Source organism: Exophiala aquamarina (genome assembly GCF_000709125.1).
Source record: "Exophiala aquamarina CBS 119918 chromosome Unknown aczIA-supercont1.15, whole genome shotgun sequence".
NCBI lineage: Eukaryota > Fungi > Ascomycota > Eurotiomycetes > Chaetothyriales > Herpotrichiellaceae > Exophiala > Exophiala aquamarina.
In genome coordinates this window covers 109825-136776 of record NW_013550573.1, presented here as the reverse complement: position 1 = coordinate 136776, position 26952 = coordinate 109825, and the positions used below count along the sequence as shown (strand labels likewise).

At 51.6% G+C, this 26952-nt stretch overlaps 10 protein-coding genes across 10 annotated transcripts; 4 read left to right on the top strand and 6 right to left on the bottom strand.

Annotated features, from left to right (window-relative positions):
- Nucleotides 1-46: 46 nt before the first annotated feature.
- On the bottom strand, nucleotides 47-1288 carry A1O9_10827 (uncharacterized protein; the record flags this gene model as incomplete). Its single annotated transcript, XM_013400057.1, has 1 exon — nucleotides 47-1288. One exon carries the CDS (start codon nucleotides 1286-1288, stop codon nucleotides 47-49), a length of 1242 nt encoding a protein of 413 aa, XP_013255511.1.
- A 2021-nt stretch (nucleotides 1289-3309) lies between these two features.
- On the bottom strand, nucleotides 3310-4971 carry A1O9_10826 (uncharacterized protein; the record flags this gene model as incomplete). The annotated part of the gene is made up of 3 exons (XM_013400056.1): nucleotides 3310-3811; nucleotides 3899-4367; nucleotides 4419-4971. The coding sequence occupies 3 exons, from the start codon at nucleotides 4969-4971 to the stop codon at nucleotides 3310-3312; spliced, it is 1524 nt and encodes a 507-aa protein (XP_013255510.1).
- A 4309-nt stretch (nucleotides 4972-9280) lies between these two features.
- A1O9_10825 (uncharacterized protein) lies at nucleotides 9281-10564 on the top strand (the record flags this gene model as incomplete). The annotated part of the gene is made up of 1 exon (XM_013400055.1): nucleotides 9281-10564. One exon carries the CDS (start codon nucleotides 9281-9283, stop codon nucleotides 10562-10564), a length of 1284 nt encoding a protein of 427 aa, XP_013255509.1.
- A 459-nt stretch (nucleotides 10565-11023) lies between these two features.
- Nucleotides 11024-12679, bottom strand: A1O9_10824 (uncharacterized protein; the record flags this gene model as incomplete). Its single annotated transcript, XM_013400054.1, has 2 exons — nucleotides 11024-12100; nucleotides 12197-12679. 2 exons carry the CDS (start codon nucleotides 12677-12679, stop codon nucleotides 11024-11026), a joined length of 1560 nt encoding a protein of 519 aa, XP_013255508.1.
- Nucleotides 12680-14102: 1423 nt separating this feature from the next.
- On the bottom strand, nucleotides 14103-15280 carry A1O9_10823 (uncharacterized protein; the record flags this gene model as incomplete). The annotated part of the gene is made up of 3 exons (XM_013400053.1): nucleotides 14103-15064; nucleotides 15131-15182; nucleotides 15242-15280. The coding sequence occupies 3 exons, from the start codon at nucleotides 15278-15280 to the stop codon at nucleotides 14103-14105; spliced, it is 1053 nt and encodes a 350-aa protein (XP_013255507.1).
- A 1310-nt stretch (nucleotides 15281-16590) lies between these two features.
- A1O9_10822 (uncharacterized protein) lies at nucleotides 16591-16917 on the bottom strand (the record flags this gene model as incomplete). The annotated part of the gene is made up of 1 exon (XM_013400052.1): nucleotides 16591-16917. The coding sequence occupies one exon, from the start codon at nucleotides 16915-16917 to the stop codon at nucleotides 16591-16593; it is 327 nt and encodes a 108-aa protein (XP_013255506.1).
- A 2140-nt stretch (nucleotides 16918-19057) lies between these two features.
- On the top strand, nucleotides 19058-19506 carry A1O9_10821 (uncharacterized protein; the record flags this gene model as incomplete). Its single annotated transcript, XM_013400051.1, has 2 exons — nucleotides 19058-19237; nucleotides 19339-19506. Coding segments are annotated over 2 exons (348 nt in total), but the record flags the coding sequence as incomplete, so codon positions are not given.
- Nucleotides 19507-20211: 705 nt separating this feature from the next.
- A1O9_10820 (uncharacterized protein) lies at nucleotides 20212-21096 on the top strand (the record flags this gene model as incomplete). The annotated part of the gene is made up of 1 exon (XM_013400050.1): nucleotides 20212-21096. One exon carries the CDS (start codon nucleotides 20212-20214, stop codon nucleotides 21094-21096), a length of 885 nt encoding a protein of 294 aa, XP_013255504.1.
- Nucleotides 21097-21266: 170 nt separating this feature from the next.
- Nucleotides 21267-22524, bottom strand: A1O9_10819 (uncharacterized protein; the record flags this gene model as incomplete). Its single annotated transcript, XM_013400049.1, has 6 exons — nucleotides 21267-21474; nucleotides 21619-21715; nucleotides 21784-22040; nucleotides 22099-22157; nucleotides 22209-22447; nucleotides 22500-22524. 6 exons carry the CDS (start codon nucleotides 22522-22524, stop codon nucleotides 21267-21269), a joined length of 885 nt encoding a protein of 294 aa, XP_013255503.1.
- Nucleotides 22525-23098: 574 nt separating this feature from the next.
- Nucleotides 23099-24432, top strand: A1O9_10818 (uncharacterized protein; the record flags this gene model as incomplete). The annotated part of the gene is made up of 2 exons (XM_013400048.1): nucleotides 23099-23297; nucleotides 23363-24432. 2 exons carry the CDS (start codon nucleotides 23099-23101, stop codon nucleotides 24430-24432), a joined length of 1269 nt encoding a protein of 422 aa, XP_013255502.1.
- Between the last annotated feature and the right edge of the window lie 2520 nt (nucleotides 24433-26952).

Below are 26952 nucleotides of genomic sequence, written 5' to 3'. Positions count from 1 at the left end.
CGTCGTTTGTCTATGGTTACTCAACCCGCTCTCTGAAATCCTGGAGCTACAACAAAACGAATGAGTCATCGTCCTTCTTCGATGGCTCAGATGGGGTTGGCTCGGTCGCTGCGGTGTCCAAACTCTCGACTCTGGTTTCCTCATCAACTCCCAAGGGGGGGATGTCCAATGCTTGCAATCGGATCAGATCGATCAATGAGGTACTGTCATGGCGCCGGTCCCAGGTTGGATGCACAATGTTTCGCTCAGACATTTCTCGTTTCTCCAGTATCGAGCCACTCTTTTCATCCTCGACGGCGGCAAACGCCGAATCAACATCGCTGTCACCTTTCATTTCATCCTCGACAGCCTTCTCATCCAGACCCAATGGACTCTCCAGTACCGCTTCGCCAACGTCAGAGTCTTCTGCGGCTAAACTTGGTGAGTGAGGTGCCCTTGGCGATTTCTCTATCACCAGACGCAATACCGACTCGGGGGCGTATGAACTGTTGCTTTGGAAAGAGTGCACCGATCCGCCATCAGAAACATTGTCGTCGTCCTCGCCAGAAACCCAATGACCCTCTTCGACGGAGACAAGGTCTCTATCTCTCCACACCTCCCGCCTCAAGAACTGCTTCCATTCGGAAGAATCAGTATGCTCATCAAGCAATTGCACCATACTCGGGCCCCCGATATCTGTATTCACCACATTGAGCAAGGTAACTGAAAACCCATCTCCACTGGTCGGAAAATAGCGACCCGCATACACCCTCACAGGCCAAACATTCCAATCCTTCTGCAGTTGCTGTACAGTCTTATGTACCAACACCGCGAAGCGATGTTTCTCAATCCTATCAAAGCCATTGACAAGTAGCACGGGCTCATTCGAATTCACATTGACGGTGTGTGAACTAGGTGTGCTCTTATCAAGCAAGCCTCGCAACATCAGCTCAATCGTCCGCTGCATATCCATCTGATCGTCCTCGGCCCGGGGAGGCATGGTCTCCAGCCCAGCCTCCTCGCCTACTTGCGTCGATGCACAGGTCATCATGTTGCTGGTGACGAGACCGCCGACTTTTCGGATGATGGAGTCTTCGTAGCCGTGTCGGGCAAGGGCATCGCAGATTTTCGCCGCGAGGACGCTCCCCGCGCCTGCGCGAGGCGTGCTGCTGTTGCAGCTGCCGATGAGCTTGTCGTCGTCATCAACCCGCTGATCCCGTTGGAAGCGGACCGTGTCTTCAACCTTGAAGCCGTAGTGAGCCGGGAGCTGGAAGAAGGCGCTCTCGGGTCTTAGATTCGTTGAAGCCATCTTGTGAATCTCGGTGTGGGGAGATAAAAGATAAACGGCCGGCGGGCGTGTCTGAATGATCAGACCCCCTCCTGAAGTAGATTCTGCAAAGCAGCCAAGAGATCCTGGATCTCTTCTCAATGTGAGAGACACACTTCTTCCACGATAAATTGGAATCCTCAAAAGCAGGTTCTTCTTCCTGTCTTCGGAGAGTCCCGTGAAAAGCACGTGTAGGTCGCTGAGCAGATTGTCGGGTTTGTTCGTTTGTTTCCTACCTTTGGTTGATGGTCGGATAGGTTCACTATCTTTTCACTTTTCGTCTCCCAGAGACCTGCTGCCAGTGAGTGACTCACGTCGGGTCACCTGCAAAGACCCACGGGAACGAGACGAGACGGTCAGGCAGAAAGTTCAGGCTTGGTCAGGCAGACACCTGCGAGCTCACTCCTCGCCACTGGTCAGCCTTGGATCCTCGGTACCAACTGCCGGAGTTGCTCGTATCTATCTGGATTGAAGCTGACAAAGTCCAAAACTGGCTGAAAGAAAGAGGGAACAAAAAGGGTCGATGAAAGATAAGTTAGAAGCAAGACAGTGAAAGGTGCCGGGAGGAGAAAAGACTGATTGAATAACCAACCACCTTGAGATTGGAATGCGCTTGCCAGTCAGCATCTAATCCTAGTGTGGGTCGAATGTACATAGGATCTAGGAATTATATATGACATGTGTCCGACAACTGGGAGACGATCCCTCGACCAATTCCAAGCGAGATCATACGTGTTTGGGATGGCGGTTCTTTGGTTCCAGCTCCTATTATCAATGCATTTGAATGAATTGATAAGGCAAATCCAATGGCGTCGCGTTGTAATGGACGGACGCCGTGGAGGGCCAGAAAATACGTATGCACGAGATCCTCGCAAGATTGCTGCTTCGGTAGGACAGTCCCAACCAGTTACTACTATGTACAGGAAGTGGTGAATGATGCTTGGTCCGCATATGTTTGGTTCGGGCCCACGCCTATCCGACAACTACCCCAACGTTGATGGGCGCGGCGCTGGTTTATCAACTTGCCGCAGTAGAGCGACTTTCACATGTTAATCAAGATCATCTGCGCGCACTGGGCTCAACACACGTCTAGCGCAAGCAGGGTCATCGATGGGCGCCGTGGTTGCGAGGTGAGCGGGGAGGGACGAAGCAATGGATGACGTTGGGTTGGGAACCGGCTGCCGATCCTTTTGCCTTCCGCCGTCCCTTTCCTTCTCCTTCGTGGTTGGGTGATCACTGATCAGTGATCCCTCTTTTTCGGGACTACATGATGCGCAGTGTCTCTTTATAGCACACGCACTGCGGAAGCCACGCCTTTGGAAATCGGCTGGAATAGAAATGAAGAGACCGGATCGTGTATGGATGGCATGCTCTCAGTGAGACTGTCGTAGACAACCGACGCGCATGGTCACAGTGAGACAAGAGGAAGAAGCATGAGGAAGACTACGAAACGAGGAGAGGTTCGAAATGATATCATTTTTGGTGTCAACTTCTGACGAGCGATGTGATGTCGCCCTCCCACCTGTATAGGTCATGAATTTTTGGTCGTGCCATCGCACAAGGTCCCAGCATCTGGCTCTCTACCGTATTTGGAAGCCAGTCTCTGCAGAAGAGAACAACTCTTGCCCCGGTCGCATGCGGAAGAATGCTTGAAACGAAATTAAAGCCTGGTGACGTGTGAGGTCGCGCTTGATGAATAGCGAAGTAGAATCTAGTATGAGCGAAGGATTCGATGAAAAGAGATGTGAGCGAGAATGCTTGCCAGGTCGAAAAAGCGGGGGTCGTAGTCGACAGTGCCAATGGGAAGGGAAGTTTGAATGTGTTGTATGGTCGAAGGAGCGATCTCTTCTTAGACCTGCATGTGATGGGGGATTCTAATGTTCATCGTCTTCATTGTAGTCTCATTGTCGTCGTTCTATCATGCATGCTGCCCCGGCATGCAACTGAAGCCATTGTGAAGCAGCGAAGCAGACTGCGCGGTCAATCAAGGCCGACCAGCAATGTCAACCAGAGTACTCCTTGGCAGCGAAGCCTTGCTTCTTGATCCATTTTTCCTGCCAGCCAGGGAAGTAGGGGCTCTCCTCGAGAGTATGCACGGTCCAGTTCTTCTCTATCACACCATTCTCCTTCTGCTCTCGCTCGTATTGCTCGAGTGCTGGAACAGTCACGTGTTCGACGTGCCATGTGTTCTTGTACTTCATCAAGTTCTCCTTACCTTCCTTGACCACCTTGAGGATCAGGGATGGGACATATGGCTCGTCTCGGAACTCTGTGATTGGGGTGAACAAAGCCTTGAAATTGAACACGATGCCACCAGAGAGAGGCAGGCGGCGAAGGGTTTGCCAGTCAACTCGGAGATGGACGCGTGACAGGTCAAGGTCTGGAGATTGGAAGTCGCGATACTTCTCATGTGGATCGCCTGGGGGCATGTATAAAGGCTGATCGACTTCGAGACCCCATGAGCCACGCTGGATTGGCTTTTGTGGAGGCATCTTGGTGAAGAATCTGTGAGGTGTTAATATCGTCGACGAGTAAATGGATGGCTGATAGGGAGCCCAAAGAGGGCAAGGCTTAGTATTCTGTGCGACGCACCTGTCCATGCTAAATTGCATTTTCTCCTTGTAGTCTGGGATTGGTGCATGGATCTGAGGCAAAGACATTCCGATCTTGGTGCCCACATTCCACCCGAGAGCCGAGCAGATCACACCCGCACGGAAATGGTAGTAGCCAGTTTCAGGATTGCGTAGTGTAATAGCAAAGTCTTCGGGAACATTGTCCAAGATAACCAATAGAGGGTGTTTGGCAGACACGTCCTGCTTGGTTCCAAGAATCTTGTTTTCAAATGTTTTCTTGTCGTCGTGCAGATGGAAGTACTGGGGATATCGCGCACAAAGAAATTGGATGACCATCTCCATAAGCTCTTTGCATGCTAGTTCTGATCCTGGTAGGCTTTGTAGCACCGACTCGCCGTGCTCGGCATACAAGCGTTTGCGTTCAGCAATTCGTTTGACGTATGTGTTTTCCAGCTCGAGCCACCAATCCGTTTCCATCTTGGTCAGAGCTTGGAAGAAGGTTAGTCGGAAATGTCTTTGAGACAGTTCGGCACACTTACACATGGTCTGATGGTACGCCCAGCGAAACGGGCGATATGGTCTTGGAAGAGCAGTCTGAATATCATGTTCAGGGTAAGGTTCCGGAAGAGGCACTCCACTGAGGGCCGAGTAATTTGGGAAGTCGCCCAATGCACGAATTTCTTTCACTGAATAACCTGTGAAGTTATATTTGCCGGGTTCACAAGTCCTGAAATCTTCTTCAAAGCCCATGATGGATCTGTGCCAGTTCTCTTTATCGAAGGAGAGGCCACCAAGAGCCTCACGCTGATTGGCAGGTAGATCGGCAGCAACCACCTCCAAGAGATCCCTGGTCAAAGGTGGGAAGGTGTTCACATATTCACTGGAAGACGGTGGGGAGTTTTTGGGTTCTTTCTTGTCAGGCGAGACAGATCGTGGAGGCGTATTGGCAGTTGACGCTCGACGACCTCGTAATTTCAATCTTCTGAAGATTACATCCTTCTGGCGTTGATTCAAGGTCAGGAAGGAAATCGCAACCATGCCCAGTGCCAGGCCGGCATAGAGTAAGAAAGGTCCCTGAGTCAGAACCGCCATGTTGTTGCGTGGGCTTTGCCGCGTAGGTTGATTGGATATAGTAGAAGATTTGCCAGATCAACAAGAGAAACAGAGTGTGGATTCTGAGAAGTTGACACCAATGATCTCGCAAGTCAGAGCCAAGTCGCGTGAGGCATACAGGAGACGAGAATGGACAGTGGCCAATCCAAGTTGATCAAAACGTGAAGCAACACTAGACTTATGAGGCAGCCAGTACAGCGGCTTGTGAAGAGAGCAGGTGAAGGGACAGGTATATATTCACGTATCAAGCCGTGAAGGTTATCTCAGAAAGGACAGACCAAGAAAGAGGCTGTACCAAAAAGATCCAGCTCAATGGAGGGCGTTCAAGGTAGACGGTTCCAGATATCAATCAGTTATCAGGAGATGTCTCACAAGACCAGATTAAGGAGCTTTCGAAGGGAGCGTGCCAACTGGGCAAGCGAGGTATCCTTAAGCAACGGACGAGAGAGGCTATGAGCCGAAGATATAGGTGGGTGGTAGAAACAGGGTTTCTCCACGCGACCGCTATCATAAACCCGTCATCCTGGTGGGAGGCACGGCGTTCACCAAGGGAGGTTCCACCTTTGCATCTGTCCAAATGTGCCAATCGCAAAGGCTTCTCGAACAAAGATCGCGGTGGTTTGCAATAAACAGATCGCAGGACTGGCAGCGGTGTCGTCCGTGTCTACTTACCATGACGAGCCGAGAAGGAGCGACCAATGCGCAATGCGCCACGCTGCAGTCACCCTTGAATCTTCGGTGATGGAGGAGATCTGTACAGCGTGCTACGTACCATCACCGTTGAAAGGAACGTCAATGGAGTCCTTGGAGTCGATGGAGTCAATGGAGGGGGTGGAAGCGGTGGAAACAGTGGAAGGCGCCCTGGCATTGGGACGAGGGGGAAGGCGCTATCGGTTGGCTGCGGACAGGCTTACCAGAAGAGGGTTAGCCCACATTGCAGAGGCGATAACAAGCCCTCCGGCCGACAATATTGTCTCTCATTCGTCTACACGCTCTCCCATGTCTTTTAAACTCGGCTTCCCCTCGATCCTTACTCCTTCGGGGAAACATTTCCTGTTGTCTATCTCGACTTGGAGAGACTGAGACTGCAAGGCACCGCGAGCTGGTCACGAGTTTGGCATGGGCGTCAAAGCGGAAGTGACGTTAAACAACCAGCGTGAAGGCTGACTTCGTCCAATGTGCCACGAAAGCCACCTCAAGACGAGTATGTATGTGTAAGACCGTCTGTCAGTCTCCTGGAGCAAGCACTAGAGATCTTTTGTATCCCTCGAGTTGCTAGGTACTCCGCACTTGTACACACCAACCACCACCTCACATTACACCAATCCGACAGAAGCCTATCAAGTCCACCATCCTCGTGCGACGGTGCACAACTGTTGCTGGTGATTGCGACCGGCTGGTCGGCATGTTCTGTAACAAGGCTGCAACGCAAAGGTCTTGTTTGTGTAGATCCATGTGACCTTGTTTCTGTGACACGCTCACCTGGCGGAAGTGGCGGAGCAGACCAAGGCCAACTTGGAGGATTTCACTTCCAGCACTTTGGTTCAACTGCTTTGTGCGACCCTACAGATCGTTCCAGTACGCGCCTCAAACTCATCGAACCCATCGAACCCATCGAACCCCTTCATGCGCCATGCTTTGAGATATGAGTTGGAGTCGAATCACGCCGCACTGCTGTGGATTCGCTCTGCTAGCTTCGCAGTCTTCCTGCTGGGTCAACGGCATCTATTATCCATGGCATCTCTCCCCACTTCTATCGGTGGATAACATGGTTCCCAAATTGGACTCGTGCATTGGTGGGACGGGGAGAGAGCTATTTTCGCGAACAGAAGCACAGCGTGCTCTCTAGCCAAGTTTCACACTCTGCAGCAGTATCTCCAGCATAATCTGGACCTCTGCGTAGCCATTTTTTCTGCATATATTGTCTAGAAGACAGTATTCTTCGCTGGAGGTAGTAGACTGAGGAGGCTGAGAGAGAGACCTGCCATAGACTCTGCGGCATGTTATGGTGGTTTGTCGCTTAGGAGGAGCCCTTCCAGCTCCTATCTCGCTGAAGCACATCTATGCGCAGAATTATCTAAAGATGACAGACGACCATCATCCCAGTCCATGCAAGAAGGATCATTTTGTCCACCGGGGCGTCGCTACTTGTTACTCATGAACAACGTTCCGCATGAACAGGTGTTCTTCAGCTGCCTGGCGTTACAGTCTCTGAAAGAGAATCGAGACCAAATTTCATCACCATGATGATTGCGTTTGTGGATTTGGACCACAGCTTGAGGAGACTCACCTACACAAATCCGTCCTATCACGAGCCTTCACGACCCGCGCCCCAGATGGTTGAAGTAAGAAGATACAACCGTTCTGCGGCCACAACCAAACTTCTGTGACAGCATTCTCTCCAACGTACTACGAAAAGTAGAATGAGCGAAGTCTATCGGGCAACGTCAGTACAACTGCCTATAACGGTCGCATACCTCCTTCCATGCAGCTCTACTGGCCAGTTCACCGACTTTTCGAGTGCGAAAGGGTCTGCGCTGAATTCGTGTGATGTCTGGGATTGGCGGAAAGTGCATCCTCTCGTGCCGGATAGGGAGAGTGCCACTACCACCCTCTGAATCAGGGATCATCGTTATAGGTGTGCTACAGAGATGATAAGGCAATTGTGTCATTTCGTCCGTTCACGAATCTCTTTGAAAAGAGCGAGAGGGCTTCCAAATTGCCATGGTGCAATCAGTCAAGTTGCGTGACAACAAATTACGTACCCTCTACCACTACCAGCCAGTAACACAGTCAACGTTTGCAAACAGGAAGTAGGAAAGGTAAGACCTTTGTCGTTAAGGAATTATGGCGTGGTAGGGTCCGGGCATCAGATCGCTTCCTCCTCTCTTGCCATACCACTAGGCACTCACTCGCCAGAACTCATATCTTTCCGGAATGGAGTCTGTATGCATAAATATATCACAATAGGGAAACGCTGGCCGGCATCAGAACGGTCAACAAGTTATCCTAGCCACTAAAACCAGGACTGTTGTTTGCCATGTTGTGTAATGCGTCCCCACGTGCCAACCCATGTCGATGAACCGAAATGTTCGCTCGCCCTCTGTGTCAAGGACCAGATTCAAGTACTCAGCACCAAGAACAGCCAAACCCGTGTTAGGTACGGAACGCGCTGAATATCACACCCTCGGCGATCTGAACTCAAGTTCATGTGACAACCTCGCTGTCCTCATCAAACTGCCTTGGACCTGTAGGGCTTTGTCATATCGAGCACTGGGGAAAGACTATCCGGTTCACAGACTTTGAGACTCATCATTGGCCTTTTCTCGTTCTACATGCATGCAGGTGAGACGCTGAGATACCATGCCCACGTGTACGGAGAACCCAAGCCCGCAAGCGCCAAGTGCCGGGGGCCCAGATCTTGTTGCCGTGGATGTCCTTCCATCCCAGACCTGCCAATAAATGTCACTCCATCTTTGTTTACGTCCTGGGGGATTCCCCAGAGGAATAGGATCGCCTAAGTGGTGGGCCTGGGCCTCCTGTCCGTAGGTGCAGAAGTCTGCTATCGGCCAGTCAATAACTCCAGACCCCAGCACAAATCGAGTCGTCAAGTCCACGAATATCTCTATGACTTCTATCTCCAATCCACAGTTTCCGAACCAAGCGGGGGTAGGTATCATGGGATCCTCCAGAGCCTCCAGACCCATCAAATTGCAATCAAAGCCAACCTATTATCTGAGAGCCGTACTCCACCACCACTAAACTCTGGAAGGTCGGAGAGAAGGGTGATGGCTTCCGCTGAATTTACCGGCTATCCCGTTCAGGGTGTGCATCAGTCTAGAGGCCTCTGCTTGGATCAGATTATTCGTCATTCTCACATGGTTTTAGCGACCTCGTCTGAAACGGCGATTTGACTTGCTTGAACCTAGGATTACCTTCTACAAAAGAATAGGCAGGTCATTGCGAGGTACTCTGGATGCATCAAGAGCGGGACAGCAGCGCAGTTTCATTACTCGCTGGGCCTTGCTTGTACCAAAGGGATCTCATGATCGTCTCCCTATTTGTCCCACCATAACCATATCCTCAACCTTTATGTATCAACAGCATCTAGCCGTTGCATCTGCAGGAACAGCGGATTATCAGACTGTCTTGCAATACTGAACTTCCTGTGGGCTCTGAATAAAGGACTGGTTGCAAACGAACGAACGAGCATATCAAGCCAGCAACCCCTTCGAAACTCAACAGTTATCTCATACTCGCTTTGCTGTGCTTCGACTGTCGTTCTACGATGAATACGGACACCAAGATCCTCATCATCGGAGCCGGTGCCTTTGGGACATCCACAGCCTACCACCTCGCCCAGCGAGGGTATAAATGCATCCGGGTGCTAGACCGCTATGCACCACCCTCGTGCGAAGCAGCATCCACCGACATCAGCAAGGTGATTCGGAGCGACTACAATGAACCACTGTACGTCCGCCTCGGGGTCGAAGCCATCAACGCTTGGAAAACGTCCGAGCTCTACAAGGGCTTGTATCATGTTCCCGGTTGGGTGCTGAGTGCCAAGGAGCTTTCCGTGCCGTTTGTCCAAGGCTCGATTGAGACCAGTAAGCGCCTGGGAGTACAAGGCATTGAAGAATTAACCACAGATCAAGTTCGCTCGCGGTTTCCCATGGTGAACGGCGCCCTGGACGATTGGAATATCAATGTGTGGAACCCGAGTGCAGGATGGGCTAACTCAGGGGAGGCTTTGTGCCAGCTCGCGCTGGCGGCACAAGAGAAAGGAGTCGCCTTCATCTCGGGAGCTGGCGGTTACGTGCGGGATCTAGTATTGCTGAAAGACGGGCAGTGCACCGGCGCGATAACCAAAGACGGCACCAAACACTCTGCAGACGTTGTGCTCGTGGCCACGGGAGCATGGACACCATCATTCCTCGACCTACAGGGCCAGCTGACAGCGAAAGGCCACAGCGTAGCACACATCCAACTCACACCCCTGGAACAGAAACACTATGCAACCATGCCCATCCTAGACAACCTCGAGCTGGGCTATTTCTTCCCACCGGGTCCGGACGGGGTCTTCAAGATGGCACACAGCCAATTTATCACGAACACCAAGAGGGACACACACAGCAACATCCACACCTCGATCCCGCACACCTTCCAAGACAACCCGTCGGACGACCTCCCCCTGGAAATCGAACAGACAATGCGGACCAACCTCCGCCGCGTATTCCCGGGCCTCGCAGACCGGCCATTCAGCTACACCCGGATGTGCTGGGATGCAGACACGCCCGACCGCCATTTCCTCGTCACGCCGCATCCGCGCCATCAAGGCTTGTTCCTCGCGACGGGTGGATCCGCGCATGGGTTCAAGTTCATGCCTATCTTGGGAAAGTACATCGCGGATATGATGGAGGGGACGCTCGAGCGTGATATCGCGCACGCGTGGGCCTGGCGACCTGGGCAGCAGCAGGGTAAGAATCTCGCCCACCTGGATGCGGAGCTCGAGCTTGATGATTTGACTGGTTGGCGCGGGAGGAAGAAGGACAGGGGGATAGCGCGGATATGAACCAGAAGGCTGGTGTGGGCGGAGGGAGGATAGATAGATGGGTACCTGGAGTGTGTGTCTTGCCGCGGAGTTGGAGTGGCTACACCTGAGCTTGCATCGACCGACGCTTGCAGTCGTAGTAAATGAAAAGTCAAGCCTTGGTATGTAAATCATGCGCGTTTCACGCGGGGCTCGAAGCACTTCCATCATTTCAAAAGGAATCAAGAAAAAGAACACTTCGCAGCACGCGACCACCAGCCACTGATCGCTAAGAGATATCTGATTGTACCCCCCGAATCAAGGCTGCACTTGAAGGGAGAACCCACGCTGCTTCCACCAAACGTCGTCCCTTGATCAAGACAGATTCAAACACAAGGAAGACCACCGCCTCGTAAAAAGTTCCATCACTCATTTATTTATTCATTCGAGACACCCCAGTCCCTGCGCGCCTGCCCTGACCTGTTATTCCGCGTAGACACGTCACGTCAAGCTAATCTTCCAGCCACCCAACAGCAGCGACGCCCTCTCCCACTCATACATGCCCAGGACTTTCGGATCGGAGTTCCTCCTCGCGGCGGCACTCGCGGCGGACCGCCGTTGATCCCTCCCGAGATCCCTCTGCCGCCACACCATCTCCATGACCTGCCGCGCGGGCGTGACGTTCCCAAAGCGCTTGCGCTGCTCGGTCGTCTCGAAGACGCGCAGGGCGGTCATGCGCTGGTCTTCGTCGTCGACGCAGCATCCGGCGAGGAAGAGCGGCCAGAGGGGCAGGGCGGCCGTGTGGACCATGTCGTCCAGGTGCGTCGAGATTGTGTGCAGGATGGACCGGATGGCGGCCTGTAGCTCCTTCACGTGGATGACCACGTGGCTCGAGATGGATGCCGCCGGGTGGGGCTGCGAGAGGATGTGGTGCAGCAGCACGAGTGCGCCGTGGCGGTAGGTTTCGGCCGTGGCGGCCATGGCACGCGTGCGGGATGCGAAGTCTCTCTGGGTGGTCGGGCTGCAGGGTGAGGCTGAGAGTGAGGCTGATGCGGCCACTGCGGGGAAGGCCGGGAGGTGTTGGTGTAGGTTGTCGAGGCTGGATTTGAGGTGCCGCGCTTGGTTGGTGAAGAGCGTGTTGTTGTCGGCCGTGTTGCCCACGCGCACGAGGCCGGTTATCTCGTTGATCAAGAGGAGAAGTCGGTTGCTGAAGCCCATGTACGGGTCGATCTCGTCCATCGTGTCCTCGTGCATGTGCGAGGATAGAGATGATGAGGAGAAAGACTTTGCTTGCCTGCCCGAGGCCGGATCTTCGCTTGGGTGGCGGACGGACGTCTGATCGTCCGATATCGAGGAGCTCGGCGTCCCGGTCTGCAGTGTCGCGCCCTCGGAGTCGGGTTCCTCGGGGCGGAATGTGGTCTTGGCCAGGACCAGGTGGAAAGCAAAGTATCGCATGAAGAACTGTTCCAGATTCAGACTGTGCTGTGACCCTTGTGAACAGATTGTTCGGTGTCGGTTGATGAGACTGCGAAAGCCCTTGAGATGTTTCACCCATGAAGGGCTACAGCCGTCCGATATCTGGGGGGAAAGCATCACCGCCGTTAGTATTCACTAGGTTCACCTAACTCATATGTTTCAGGATGGGGATTGGGCGGGATTGCAGGATCAACAAACCTCGAACCAACATAGCATCAGAACCAAACCAAGCATCTCGTCCATCTCGCGGCTAGTATCGGCGCCTCCATTCTCTAGAAGCGTTATCAATCTTCGCAAAGCCTTCTGTCGATGGTCGAGGGCGACCACAGCATACTCCGGCTGCCCCAAGCGGAGGACATTTGCCGAGATGGCTAGAGTCGCGTGATAGACACCGGGAGAGTCCAAGGCCATGGGCAGCAGAACATGTCTGTAGGGATTGTTCCTCTCATCGTCCAGTAATGTTGAGCTACTGCAGATGACGGCTTCGTAGTGGGAAAGTAGCATGGGGTCGTACGGGGAAGCTTTGCTCGCGCGTGCAAACGTCGCGAGGGCCTTTTGTGGCGATCCTGGATCGAGTCGAAGATCCTCGTATTCCATGACATCCCAGTCTTCCAGCTCCAGATCCACGTTCATGTCGCCTCCATCGACCTCCTCAGGGGCTTCGCCATGGCCGAGGTGCATCTCAACATCGTTGAAGGTGGTATTCAAGAACCGAGCATGCTTGATGTGCGGGAAGCGAGGGACGTCACATCTCCCGCTAGAATCTTCAGTCTGCTTGGGCGACTTGCCTGGCCGTCCGGCTTTGGACCAGACTCCCGCGCGACCATGAGAAACACCACGTGCGTCGTGGTCTTCTTGCCAGGTCAAACGGATGTCATATCCGCACTTCAGGTTTTTCCCACCCGCAGAACACCGCAGGCATACTGGACGGGCCTCTGAATTTGATCCAAATGTCAGCGAGCTACGAATGTAGGCATGGCGGGGGGGCACAAGTTTCTACCGTCACATTTTATGCGTCGCGACCGACACGTCCAACAGCCTGTTCTGGTACGAGTGATGTCCATGGGCCGTCAATATATATAACGGGCTAGCACGGCCGGGCTTCTCGCGATACCAGCCACCGGTCGAGACCCATGATATTGGAGGATGCGATACTACTCAAAAGCGGGCTGGACACTCTTGGTGGGGAGGTGGAATTGAAAGACGGAATTGCCACGGATATGGAGAGGAATGGTGGAAGGCAAACTCGGCCAGAAGAGTCAATAGGCTGGTCCAAAAGGCTTGGGCTAGTTAAGACTCTGAGGGTCAAGGCGACCATTGATGGGTCGATCGCCCGTTCGTTTAACTTAGTTACTTTCCCTGTAATCGGCGCTATCTTATCAATGTCCGTGGTAGGGATCATGTTTCGAGAAATCTTGGTGGGACCTGGACTCCCAAGCCACGAAACTGGATCGAGTCAAGGATGCCTCGCATCCCATTGTGAAGGTCGAGGCCAAGGATCTTCCTCAGAATCGGGCGTCGTGCGGGAGGTATGTACGATGCGCGTAATCCAACGACCTGATTCTACGAAGTTCAAGGATTCTGTGTCGCCGATAAGCCAGCCGTGTGGGCCAAGGCATTGAATGATGTCCAGCAACTGACGTAACCATAGTACTATAAGGGATCCGGGTGCTAACCCCGGATTATGCAAGCTTTTCACGGCGGATTCATACATGCGGCGCGCGGGGCATGGGTGGGATAGTAAGCAGGACGATGGAAGTTGGAAAAAAATGGGTTGCAAGCCAAACGTCTCACTTATATTTGCATCGTTGCTTGATGCTCAGAGGCGTTGCCGGAACAGCGACGCATGAGCCAGTATATCAACACTCGGGAGGTATCCGGTCTCTGTAGCATTTTCGTCCTACTAAAACCAAGAGAGAGCCCACGGGCAAGCCCACAAACCTCACCGGGAGATCTTGTCATGTGCGTCATAGCCTTGACGACCTCTGGCGCCACTCGCGTCTATTGAAGTTGGAATATCAGCCTCCAGGAAAGTGCTCTCCAACACCATCGCCACGAGCTTCATGGCGCAGACTCAAAGAAGAAGTCAGGTGAAGAAAGTTGCCTACCTCGACCGTCCAAACGTGGCCGGAGCTGCAGGTTTGTTGCCGAGGATCTCCTCGATCTCCTCGAGCACTTTCGCATCCAGCTTAGGCAGTAACTTGATAGCGCCAAGATTGTCGACGAGCTGTTCCACCTTGGTCGCACCAAGGATGACGGTGCTGACGTTAGGATTGCTCGCGGCCCAGGCAAGAGCCAATTGTCCAGTGTTTCCGCCCAATCGTTCGGCGATCTTGGTCAACTTTCTGACCTTCTCGATCTTGGCTTTGCCTTCGGGTTGTTGCAGCGAGTCAACGGTGCCACCAAAGAAGTCCTTGTGGTTGGCGAAACGCGAGCCCTCGGGAATGCCGTCATTGTATTTGCCTGTCAATAGACCCGAGGCCAACGGAGACCAGATTGTCGTACCGTACTGGTACTGTTTGTACAGGGGAGCATATTCGACCTCGAACCGCTCACGGTGGAAAGCGTTGTACTGGGGCTGTTCGGCGATTGGGGCGATCAAGTTGTACTTCTCGGCAATGAGGGTGGCCTCGGTGATTTGCGTTGCCGACCACTCAGAGGTCCCCCAGTAGTAAGCCAGGTTGAGGTTGCGGATGACTTGAGTGAAGCCCTCGACGATTTCCTTCATTGGCGTTGCGTGATCTGGTCGGTGAGCGAGGACGATGTCGACGTAAGGCTGTTGTAAGCGCTCAAGAGAGCTTTTCAGACCTTCAACAACGTGCTTTCGCGACAGGCCACGTGTGTTGGGTTCCTTGCGACCAGTCCCAAAGAATATTTTGGTGGAGAGGACGTATTCATCGCGCGGCCAGTTGAGCTCCTTCAAGGCGTTGCCCATTTCGATCTCACTGTTACCGTTGGCGTAGGTCTCGGCGGTATCGAAGAAGTTCACCCCATGATCCCACGCGGTCTGCAGAATCTCCTTGACGATGTTTCCCTTCTGAGTACCGCCGTAAGTGAGCCAGCCGCCTGCAAGCCATGATGGTTAGCCAACGGCTCAATGCCTCTGTGAATTGGCCTCGAGGGGCCTCTTACCTAGTGAGAACACCGAGACCTTCAATCCGGTGGGGCCAAGGTGACGGAACACCTAATGCAAATTTGTCAGCACCCCTACAGCTTGACCAGGTACTTGGGGTACATTCATACCATGTCCTTTGGGTCGAACTCTGACCTGACTACCGACATGGTTGCGAGCGAGTGGCGCTTGGGCTGAAATGTGGTGGTGTTTCGTGTAAAGGCAGTGTAGATGGTCCTGGCAGGCCTGAGTAGGGATTGCATATAACCAAACGAAAGGAGCTTGGAAGTTTCAAAATGCGAGTGAGTGGAGGAAATAAATACGGAGTGGAAGGAGACATTTCTCGGGCGGGGCAGCTGGTGACGTTAAGACTGGAAAGCTACGGTAAGGCCACTCATTGGAAAGGACTGTCCCGGGGGTCCCAGGGGTCCCAGGGGGGCCCTCATGCCTTCCACTAGCTGCACTAGTTAGGTACGATCACGCCAGGCACCCCCGGGGCGCTCGAGGTACCTACCGACCCTGACGAACTTAACGACATACTCTGTACTCTGTACCTTGTACAGTGCATCACCTACCTACTCAGGTACGCCCGCGGGGCAGCCTGTAGCCTGGCCTAACTCCGACCCTAGGTGTATTCGTACGTATCTCAAGGTAAACCAACCCCTCCAATGCACGGGCGATCCAGGCACCTCGCTCCACAAGTCTCTATCCATCGAGCGCTCTCCTCTTATGACGCCGTCCGGCGACAGGGTGGCGAGACCATTATCCTTTTGCAGAAATCCGCCCATTAGCATTAGTAATAATGACGGGCTACGACGTCCTCCGTCCACCGCACTGGCGGCGGGGCGCTCATCCACTACAAGGGCCCCCTCGGCCCCCAATCCCGGGCTCCTGGCGGTAAACTCCACCTGAGGGACCCTTTTCGCTCCGGTAAAGCTTTGATTGGAGTCTGGCCATTGCCCCTCGGCCGTTTCCCGCCCAGGGCTACTCAGAAGCGCCGCTACCCGACATACGTCCTCTGCACCTAACGTACGAGTACTATACACTCGTAAGGGTATATACTGTATTGGCACCTACAGGTCACGACTTACGACTCACGACTCACGACCCAACGACCCACGACCCACGACCCACGGCCATCACAGCGTCATGGATTCAGGCAGTGCCCCCTTCTTCTCGACTACCACTTCTTTGCTCCCAAGATGCACGAGCAGCAGCCTTGCAGGGTCGGTGTCGCTTGGGTTTTGCCATTGATGGGCAGTGCCTCTCTGCACAAATATATCCCCACGCACCAACTGCCTCTTTTCCCCGGAATCCAACCGTAGTATGACCTCTCCTTCCAGCACCACTCCGTAGTCCAAAGATACTGTCCGGTGCATAGGTGACACTGCACTTGGTTGCCTGGGCATCGATCGGTTGTGAGGCGTCAGTGTGTCGCCGCGACGAGAGCAACTGCCCCTCTGAGGGAATTCACCACGACTTACATATCAACCACTCTCAACACAGACCCGCCTTGAATCACGATCCCTGGATGCTGATGGAGATAGTCGTAGTAGGTGTCGAGATCTTGGTTTGCATTAAAGTCCGCCGGCGTGGTGTCGGTGGCGTACCCGAGGCCAAATCCCGACGAGCCTGGGAAGTTGACCCACGTCGGCTCAGTCGATATCGGCGGGCCTGGCGTCTCAGTCGAACTCTCGGGATGCTCTGGGTCTGGTGTGTGGAAAATTGCCAATCCGTTGGAATCGTGCGTGGTGATGTGCCGAGAAAACGTTGGGAGCCCTGCCACTCGACTGGTCGAGTCTGTCATGGCTGCGCGACCTCCAGGATGTATGCTGGCTTTCCAGAACCAAAAAACAAGGCTATGCAACCTATTCTGTCATCCAAAACGCCAAATTTCTGGGACGAGGACAATGGATTGCTCCGAGTAAGTCGGTAGACGCACGTTGACTACTTTATTGATAACCGAACATGTTCTCGCTAAAGAGCACACGGCAAATACAAGGCTAAAAATGCCGAAGGTGGTGTGTATGCATCTGCATCCGGAGGTCAGTGCGGATAGGACAGTTTCCGCGTGTGTTAGCTTCTCACCTTTTTCATATCTACCACTACGAGGACAGCCCAAGACAGATTAAAAAAGTACTAAATAACTGATCTTTGCCGGTCCGCTATGCGGATTGTTATAGGTGCGCACATTGCTCATCTACCTCCAGCTGGTGCATCTTCCTCCCCCTCCCCCCCCCCCCCCCCCCCCCGCCACCAACCCACTTTGATATCTACGAACCGATTCTGGGTCAAAGGCTGACAGATACATGCATAATGTTTGAGATTATTTGCAGAGCAGCAACAATGGCACTGCCGGACTGCTTGTCGTCCACAGCCCTGGAATTCTATGGGCATATGTTCTCTGTCGCTTGATTCACACCGAGTCTGAACTTCTCGTGAGACGTGTGCAGGATGCCCGATATTCCCTGGGCAACCCCTCGGCCTAATAAACGTGTGGCATGGCACACCATGTAGGAAAATGTGAGGGCAATTGCTCTTTCGCCAAATTCGACACCACGATCATTCGCGGCGATTCCTGCCTCACAATACTCGCGGGACATGATTGGAAATCAATAGCATTCACGAGTTTCATGCGTGAAATCGACATCTTTCATGATTCTGGTTGCGTGAGGGCAGGGATGACGAATGTCCGACAGCCAGGTGTGGCTAATACTCCTGCCGCTGGTTTTACGAAGCTTCGTTCACAACTACATTTTTCTCTATCCTGGTCCGGCTGATATAAGGTGTTGGAGGCCCGGGCAAACAGGAACCGAGGAAGATGCCTTGAACCTGTGTGCTTAGTTTGATAGGTCGATGCCTTGCTCAAGGATGGATGGTGATATTTGATATTTGATTTCATTGAAGCTGTTCAACCAGGACCCTACATGGGGCTGAATGATAGGAATGGCCTTTTGCTGATCAATTTCTCCTGTATTGTCACTGGCTTGTATTTCGAACTCCATGGTTTGACAGAATGGTACTGTTGCGACAATCAACACCTGGGAATGTCCAACTAAATTGACTCACTCCCCTACTGTCCAAATACCATGCGCACTTCCAAGCAAGCGCTTTCTGTGAATCTGAATCTCGTAAGGGTCTAGTTAGAAATTTGTCGTTACTCTATCGAGGTCTTTGCCCTGGCTGGTTGACTCCTCGTAGCCGTCCTGAAGAGTTGCCATACGAGATGAAGCCATCGACCTCTACCTCTGATGCCGTTGCAACACAGGAGATTAGATCAGGAATCGTTTGAAGCGGCTTTTGGTGTGATATTTCCCACGGAGGCCTACGTCCTGAGTCATGTCTCGCTGACGCCAGCATCAATAAATCAACCAACGTACGGCACTTCCCAACTTATTTTGTTCGAAGAACTTGAAATTGTTGCGATGTGGCATGAACTAGATGCTCCTTCCTGGACAAAATGCATTGATTCCGACCCCGAGTTCCCCTGGCCTTCAATCGCTGCCCCTTCCTCCTACAGGGGGGTTATAAAGGGGTGCCATAACCTCCAATCTGCCAACGGCCTGATGGGATGGCTGATGTCTTCAGCGCTTGCGTCGAGAACAAAGAAATCCACCAATTCATGGGCGCCTACGCTGCGCCATCGCCGTACGTGGTTGCAAACAGTGGGCATTTTCTTTGTCTCTAGCTTTTGCCTAGAAAACAAACAATTGATCTTCAAAGGAAGTGAGCTTGACCAATCTTGACTATCAAAAGGGCACAGTGGTACGGCACGAACTTGTCTTCTTCAGCAGAAACTCCAAAGCTCTACACACGAAGCAATGCTTTCTCTCACCTATTTCATCATCAGCATCGCCGTTGGCGTCATTGCACAAACCGACCCTACCATCACCAGTGCAACCGATATCACTGACACCATATACACAACTCCTCCTTTGCCTCCTTCAGATCCCAGCTATGTCGACCAAGACCCGAATCTGAACTTTGATCAAAGGCTCGAAAAAAGAACTCCGCCCCTTGGAATTTACCTCTGCACACACAGTAACTGGACAGGCGAATGTGGGTGGCAGGCTTTACAGAATAACGTCTGCTTGGATTTCCCTTGGGACGCGGCGATTTCCATGGGAGTAAGTACTTGATATTCTCCCGCCTCTCGGGAGTGCGCGTAACCATAACTGTGGATCTCGAGGAGAGAAGAAGTCCTTACTGACCACATTCTCTGGTGCAGCCGGCCGCAGGGACCCAATGTAAAATATACTATGGGCGGAAGTGCGGCGGAGGCGATAGGACTGACGGCACCTTGACTTACCCTGGCACAAACAATCTTGCGAAGTTATATTCGAACAGCAAGAAACCAGAGAGTTATAAATGCAGGAAATGCCCGGATGGTCAACCCTGGTAAGCCGTGGACTTTCTCCCCTTCCGCCTCCCTTAAGCCTCCCACCTTACTTGAACCCTTGCTGAAACTGGTGACCCCTAGTACTAACAACAAGGCTCCCATCTGGCCCGAAGCAATCCTGAAGGGAGGTTACGCCGCGGGGCCGGATGGACTATGTTCCCATTTTGACATGGGGATGAAAGGTTATACTTGCATTTCAACTCTCGGTGCGAAGATGATCGCGTCTCGAGTAGGTACATAGTACTGCCACCTAGAACTCAGTCCCAAGACATTGTGCGGAGGACATTCCACAGCAGGATCCTGATTTTATCATTCGTATACAGTATTACGCTTATGGTAACTTAGTCCTAGGCGGAAAAACAGAGATTTGATGTTGCTGTCTCCCTCAATCGACTCTTCACCGGTCTGGGGAGGTTGTACCTTGCGAATATGCATCCGGGAACGAGCCTGACGTCACTTTGAACGCTCACTGCAGTCGGTGGCTCATGAGCTCATCTTGCAAAATACCTAGATAGACAGCTTTCACACAATTCATACCCCACAGCAGTGGTACATTACTGGAACCTTCATGCAAACAAGAGTAAAAATACAATATCCATCAAGGCTCCTTCCACCATTCAGGAATACTTTGCATACCTACTTCAATTGATTGATGAGATTGGTCGTGTCCAAGAGCCCTACCAGCCAATTACTACCCCAGCCATGCCTGCTACGACAAGGAGCAAAACCACCCAGACTAGGCTCGACGACTTTGCAAATGACGACGAGGTGACAACCAAGGGACTAGAAAACCGGACCGCCAAGGAAGCCAACAACGCAAGCAGTGCATCCTCCAAAGCCGGAAGATCCAAAAATAGTCTCGAGACAGGGGCCGAGAAACCCTCAAAGACAAAGAAATCTTCGACCGCCAGAAAAAGAAAAGGGGTCACCAAGAATGTAGGTGGGGTCTCGAGCGAAGAGGAGCACCAACCATCAACCACAACAACAGGACTTCCGGCAAAGAAACAACGACAACAGAAAAAGATTTCTGCATCTAGCGATATCACGCCTGGCAGTATTGTGATCAACCGTGCGCCCGTGCTCCAACTCTGGGGCGCGAGCGTGGCTCGGTTCTTGCACCCAGATGTGGCCTGGACTACATGCCTGGGCATCGGGTCCCAGATCGCCACACTCTGCGCAATTTCCAAAGGCAGGAGAATCGGGGCGATCGAGCCAGCGGATGCCGACAAGAAAGCCGAGAAGAAGCGCAAGACTGCCGAGGGCGCCGAGGGCGCCGACGAAGACCTCGAAGTCATGGGGTTCGCAATGCACGTCAAGGACGGCGAGGTGGTGGTGCAGGGTAAGCCGAAGAAGGCGAACGAGGCACAGCTGAAAGGGAAGTTTGGGGATGAGGGATACGAGGCCGCTAAGCTCGCGATGGCCGAGGCGCTCAAAAGCTGGAAGGGGGAGGAAGACGAATTGGACAAGAAGGCCTTTGCAATGTATGAGCATTTTCGACCCAGCGTGCAGAGTGGACAGGCCGGATGGGGCAGGAAGGGGGAGTTGAGTCTCGAAAAGATTCACGAGTCCGTGCATCGAAATTCGTGACGGTGGTGGGTGACATTGCGGATTAACCCGAGTTGGGGAGGGTATCAGATTCGTGACTTTGTAAATCTGTAAGGCAAAGCCTTTCGAGGCCGGCGTTTTGTGCCATCTATGAAACTTTTCCATACCATTGTTCGACCTGTATATCCAGTTGAAACGGTCCCTTCCGATATTCACTTTTCGTTCTCGAAGACGTTGATTAAAGTGCCGATGTGTGGCAGGATCTCCACCGCAAATTCATCGCCTTCCTTGATCGTGACTTTGGGGTTTCGGACAATGCCCACACCGGCTGGAGTCCCAGTAATGATCAACGTCCCGGGACGCAATGTCGTGCCTTGCGAGAGGAAGCTGATGAGTTTCGGTAGAGAGAATATTACATCGCTAGGCGGCAGTCAGTAAGGGTGCCACACACTAGCATATGAAAGGGGTGGCGTCTTCAACATGACGTGGAGCCTCATGTGTCGAGGGAAGAACAAAATGCCACGTCATGACGATTAGGAAATGCTCGGTGGCCTGGAGACATACTCAAGTCCGCAATCTTGTAGGACTTCGCCATTCTTGAGACCCCTCATGTGCAGCTTCGACGCGTCGGGTATTAAACTCGGCGAAACAAGAGTAGGCCCTTGAATGAAAATTTTAGCTTGAATGTCGCTGCAACACTTAGTAGTGGTAGAGTCGCCTCGTTCTTACCAATTGGGCAAGCCCCATCAAAGCCCTTTGAATAGCTCCACTGGCTCTGGGCAAATTGGCTCGTCCGACTTGATACATCATTGGCTGCCGTGTAGCCTAAGACGTAGTCCAAGGCATCTTCTTCAGACACGTTCTTAGCGGTCTTTCCTATCACCACAGCAAGTTCAGATTCGTAGTCTCCGCAGTCGTCTTCCTGGGTTATCTTAGGAAGTATTGTCGGAGCAGGCCACGGATCTCCCAGTGAAGTATCGGGTTTCCTGGGCGGACGACGTCAGTATGGCACCCTCGCTATCTGGCTGGGACGTGCGAGCTCACATGAAGACTGTAGGCACTGTGGGAAGTGCCAAGTTGACCTCAGCAGCATGTTGCTTATACTAGCGCAGTCAGTTACGATATTCAGACTCGCTGCACCCTACTAGACTCACGTTTAAGCCAATGCATCGGATCGTCCCGACCTCGGACACTGCTAATGGTGACAATACTCGGTCGATGATGGCACTGCTTCCTGTCTGCTTGCCCGGAGAGAGCACAGAGGAGCCGGAGAAGACGTCCACCGAAACCTCCTGGCCCTTACGCAGAGCTAGTCCAACATCGATGTTGTCGTCTGTCGGCTGTCCGATCAAGACCTTCGATGAGTTGGATCGTGGCACGAACCGGACAAGACCTGCAAGGTTGTAAGTGGTCCAGGAGACTTAAACCATGGTTGTCAGACTTACGCTTAAATTGAGTAGAGGATGCCATTCTTCTCAGCATTTGGGCACGTTATTTCAGGCTCGGTGGCCTGATAGATCAGCGTCGACTATCATCAAGTCATCTTATATGTTGGATGCTGAAGTCTTTGTGGGGATCTCATTGACCGTGGTATGTGGCGGATCGGAACATCATTGCACCGAGCAGATTATATCTATGTACAGTACTCCGTAGGTCGTCTTCCGATGAAATGTGCCGATACCGCTGCACACCAGAGCCCCGGAAGTTTCTTCGCTGAGACTGCTAAACTGCCCCACAATCTCGTCTCCTCTTCTTTGTGGGGATGTCGTGGGTTTGAGATAAAAATGAAATTGATCTGAACATCTTGAACGCCCTCTTGTAGAAAGAGAAATACCGTCCGTCAGGTTGGAATATTCCGGATCTTGCCTCAATCACATAGGGACTCTCCTACTAGAAGCTTCAAGAGCCAGATTCCATCCGACATTGAATCTTGATTGCACGAGGTGGCAGAACTCGGCAAAAGGCGATACAGATCCATTCCTTTTCTTCTCAAAACAACTTGAAGCCCATAGAGTGGCAGAACTGAGAGACACAGTTCGCTAAGATGGCCGGCTCTAAAGAAAATGCCTATCGCCAGTTCCTCCCAGATCTAAGTATTCCTCGATTTACTACAATGGCGACTCAGGATGCTCACGTCTATGCAAACGCGTTTAAAGAGGGGGGGAATCCCCCGTGGATTTACGCACTTTATCAACACTGGAAGGAACTACTGAAAGTACCTTACAAAGGTGTTACAAATGATGGTAATGACTACATATAGTACCCTTCTTGGAATTCCCAGAAATTGGATCTCTGACTAAAGGAATAGGGCATATCAAAAGAGACTTATTCACACTCCAGGATGAGGGAATTGAGATCGACAAGATCGTAGAAACCACACAAGCTGCACTGTCTCAGTTAGCACCAGCACAACTGTCCAAGTTGTCCTACCATATCGACTCGCCGGAGTGGCGAACGTGGTCCAACCCTGAATTTCTACTCAGTCATAAAGGCGTCCGGCTGGACGAATTGTCGGCAGAAGCGAGGGATGGGATCCTGGCGATTCTCCGCGCAACACTCTCACCCGAAGGTTATGAGAAAGCCATCTCTGCGATGCGCATCAACGGATTCCTAGGCGACCTTGTGAAATCTCCGGCCGTCATGAACGAGTTCTCCTACAATTTCGTGCTTTTTGGCGAACCGTCGAGCACGGAAGCTTGGGGCTTCAGCTTCTACGGCCACCATTTATGCCTGAATATTTTCTTCTACAAGTCCCAGATCGTCATATCGCCGTGGTTCACCGGCGCCGAGCCGAACATCATCGACGAGGGACCGTACGCTGGCACCAAGATCCTGCAGGTGGAGGACAAAGCAGGCTTGGAACTGATGCAGTCGCTAGCTCCAGAGCAACAATCCAAGGCTCAGGTCTACAAAGAGCTGAAAGACCCAGCCATGCCCAAGGGACGATGGAACCACGACGACCAACGGCATATGTGCGGCGCTTACCGAGACAACCGAGTGGTCCCGTACGAAGGCGTTCTCGTGAGCACGTTCAACGCTTCACAGCAGGCGCTCGTAAAGACCATCTTGAACGAATATCTGCTGTACCTTCCGCAGTCAGCCCGTGACGTGCGTCTCAAGCAGATGGAGTCGTTCTACCCAGAGACCTACTTTAGCTGGATTGGCGGGTTTACCGACCAAGACGCCTTCTACTACCGGATCCAAAGCCCCGTCGTTATTGTCGAGTTCGACCACCACTCCGGTGTCTTTCTCACCAACAAGGAACCAGCGCGCTTTCATATCCACACTCTCCTAAGGACGCCTAATGCTGGTGATTATGGAATGGCCTTGCGCCAGTTGATTCCTCCAAAGGAAGACACTTTTGTCTGGGAGGGATAAAAGGGACTATTTCACATGAATTACCTCTTATTACAGTATATATTGCATGTGATTTAATGTATACTTTGGTACAAAATAAAGTCCGAAGTACTACGATATACGGAGCATCCGTACAGGATGTCGTAATAACCTCGCGCTTAACTCGCTTAAAGTACTCCAAGTATTTAGTACGCTAGCCGTGAATACTTAGAATTACTTAGGTGTACACCAATTACTCTAAGTTTAGGTAATGCTTGTAAATTAAATACCCTCCACTACTACATTACTAAGTACTAGTAGTTAGTACTAATAGTACCTTAGAGTGAGAGAAAAAGTGAAAATAGGAAGGAGTGGATACTATGTATAAGTACTCTTTAATCACTATTTGGAAACTTCGGCAGCTCACGGCGTTTTCACGATTTCTCCTTCAACTCTGGCGCTGCTCGGAGATATATATTGGATACGTACGTGTAAGAGCAGCTATTCCTTGCGATCACGGGCGGCCTTTCGCACACTACTTGCCATCTGCTGGTTGATTCTCATGCTACCAACATCATGGTAGACCAAGACTAGTAGTCGCGGCATGTAGTGAGTGCTTTTCTTCCGGAATGTCCAGGGCCCGCTGATACCAGTCGGCTGATTATTCCCAATCGCCTTGAAGACCAAAGAAGCTACGGAAGGTATTGTAGCTGAGGTGAGGCTGAGGAAGTATGTAGTTTAAGGTCGCGCTTGTCTTTCCGGCGCTCTTTAATGGCGACTGAGAGCGGGTTGTTGATTTTCGCTTTTTTGAAGTCACAGATTGTACAGAGAAATCCGGCAAGACAAGTTATTGTAAGCATTCGCCAGCTGAATTTCGTCGGTTATATGCATAGTATGCTTAGTCTCTTAGAGACCTCTTGTACAATGTAAATTCGTCTTTGCTCGATCTGAGAGGATCCAGCCTTGAAAAGAGTGGACTTCCGTGAGTAATTGCGAATCGTAATTTTCAACCTTATAGACAGTTTTTGGTATATACTTCCAGTTGATGGCCTCGATTAAGCGATCGCCTTGCTAATGATAAATTGCTCCGTCTACGGGGAGCTCGGCAAGAAGCTCGGGTAAACTACATCGTAGATGTAAACTTGAAAGACTTTGCTATATATGTATTTTGGCCCGTAGCCCAGCGCAACTCAATTTGCTATGGGAGCCCCGGGAGCCTAGGGCCACTCAACGCTTATTCTATATTCTATGAGAACTTATAGCTACTATGATACTTCCTAATTAGGCAATATATATATACATATATATATATTAGTAAATTTAGCGTCTTCGTTTTTTATAATTTTTTTTAAGGTTTAAGGTTTACACTAAATTCGGCTAACTCGCCAGTACTCTAATTAATTAACTAACTACGCTAGTAACTTAATAATCTAAAATATAGAAGTTTTAGCAAAATTTACTATATACATTACATAGTATCTTTACTAGTTCTAATACTATGTCTACTTTTTAGTATTATTAAGAATAGACAGTATAATTATAATAGAAAAGTTCTGTGTGAGCCCATAGCACTTAGGTGCGAGCGCAGGGAGCCCATAGTAATTAAATTTTGCCGTGCAAGCTCATGATAAGCATCTGTTGCAGCCTAGCGCTGTGAGCCCAGGGTAGCCCAGGACTTACTGGGCTACCCGGGCCAAAATACAGATGTCCTACTAATACCTCTGAGAGTACTTAGTATTTACTGAAATAAGGTAAGAGATATATACTCTGTATGCTTCACACTGCTTACTTCTAGCTTCGACTGGGAGGCTCCGCCAAGGGAAATTAGTGAGGAAACGCTGCAAGGAATCAACTGCCGATTCGTACCTGTCCACATTGTCTGCCGGGCTTCAACTTCCACCGTAAATACAAGAGGATCAGAATGCTCACTACAGTAGTCGGAAATTGAATATAACTGAATCTAATAATACTTGAATCAGCATCACCACTGTTTAGGTGCTCTTCTATTCCGTATCCGATGCCTATCTGATGATGACTATCTGATACTTGTTGAAAGCTCCTCTGCATATATATTAGCTAGGACTAGCTCTAATTAATTACTCTAAGGTGGTATTGGCGCCGAGAAAAAGTCTCACCCTGACTGCGGAAGGAAAGGCGTGCCCTGTGCCAACGAATATCAAGATGCATATTCAGACGTTGTTAGCCTCGCTGCACCCTCAAGCAGAGGTCTTTAAATGAAGCCGTCGAGTCATCTTTACTCCATAATTCAGACCTTCGTGACATCTCGGCTCATGCAGTATATACACTTGTGTCGGTTTGATGGGATCAGGTTTGCCAACGAGGCTGAAAATTTGCTGGGCGTGCGATAACCTCCTTCGCTTGACTTAGATCATACTAGATCGCGTATGTACTGGACTCACTCATCCTGACTTGAAACGTTATCTGAATTGCAGTCCATGAACCTCTTGTGGAGTCCGGATCCACCTGGGACCTTCAACCCAGCGAAGCTCGCGGGAACGTCGAGAGCAGAGCCCAGCCTTGCTGCCTTTGAAGTCCTTGAAA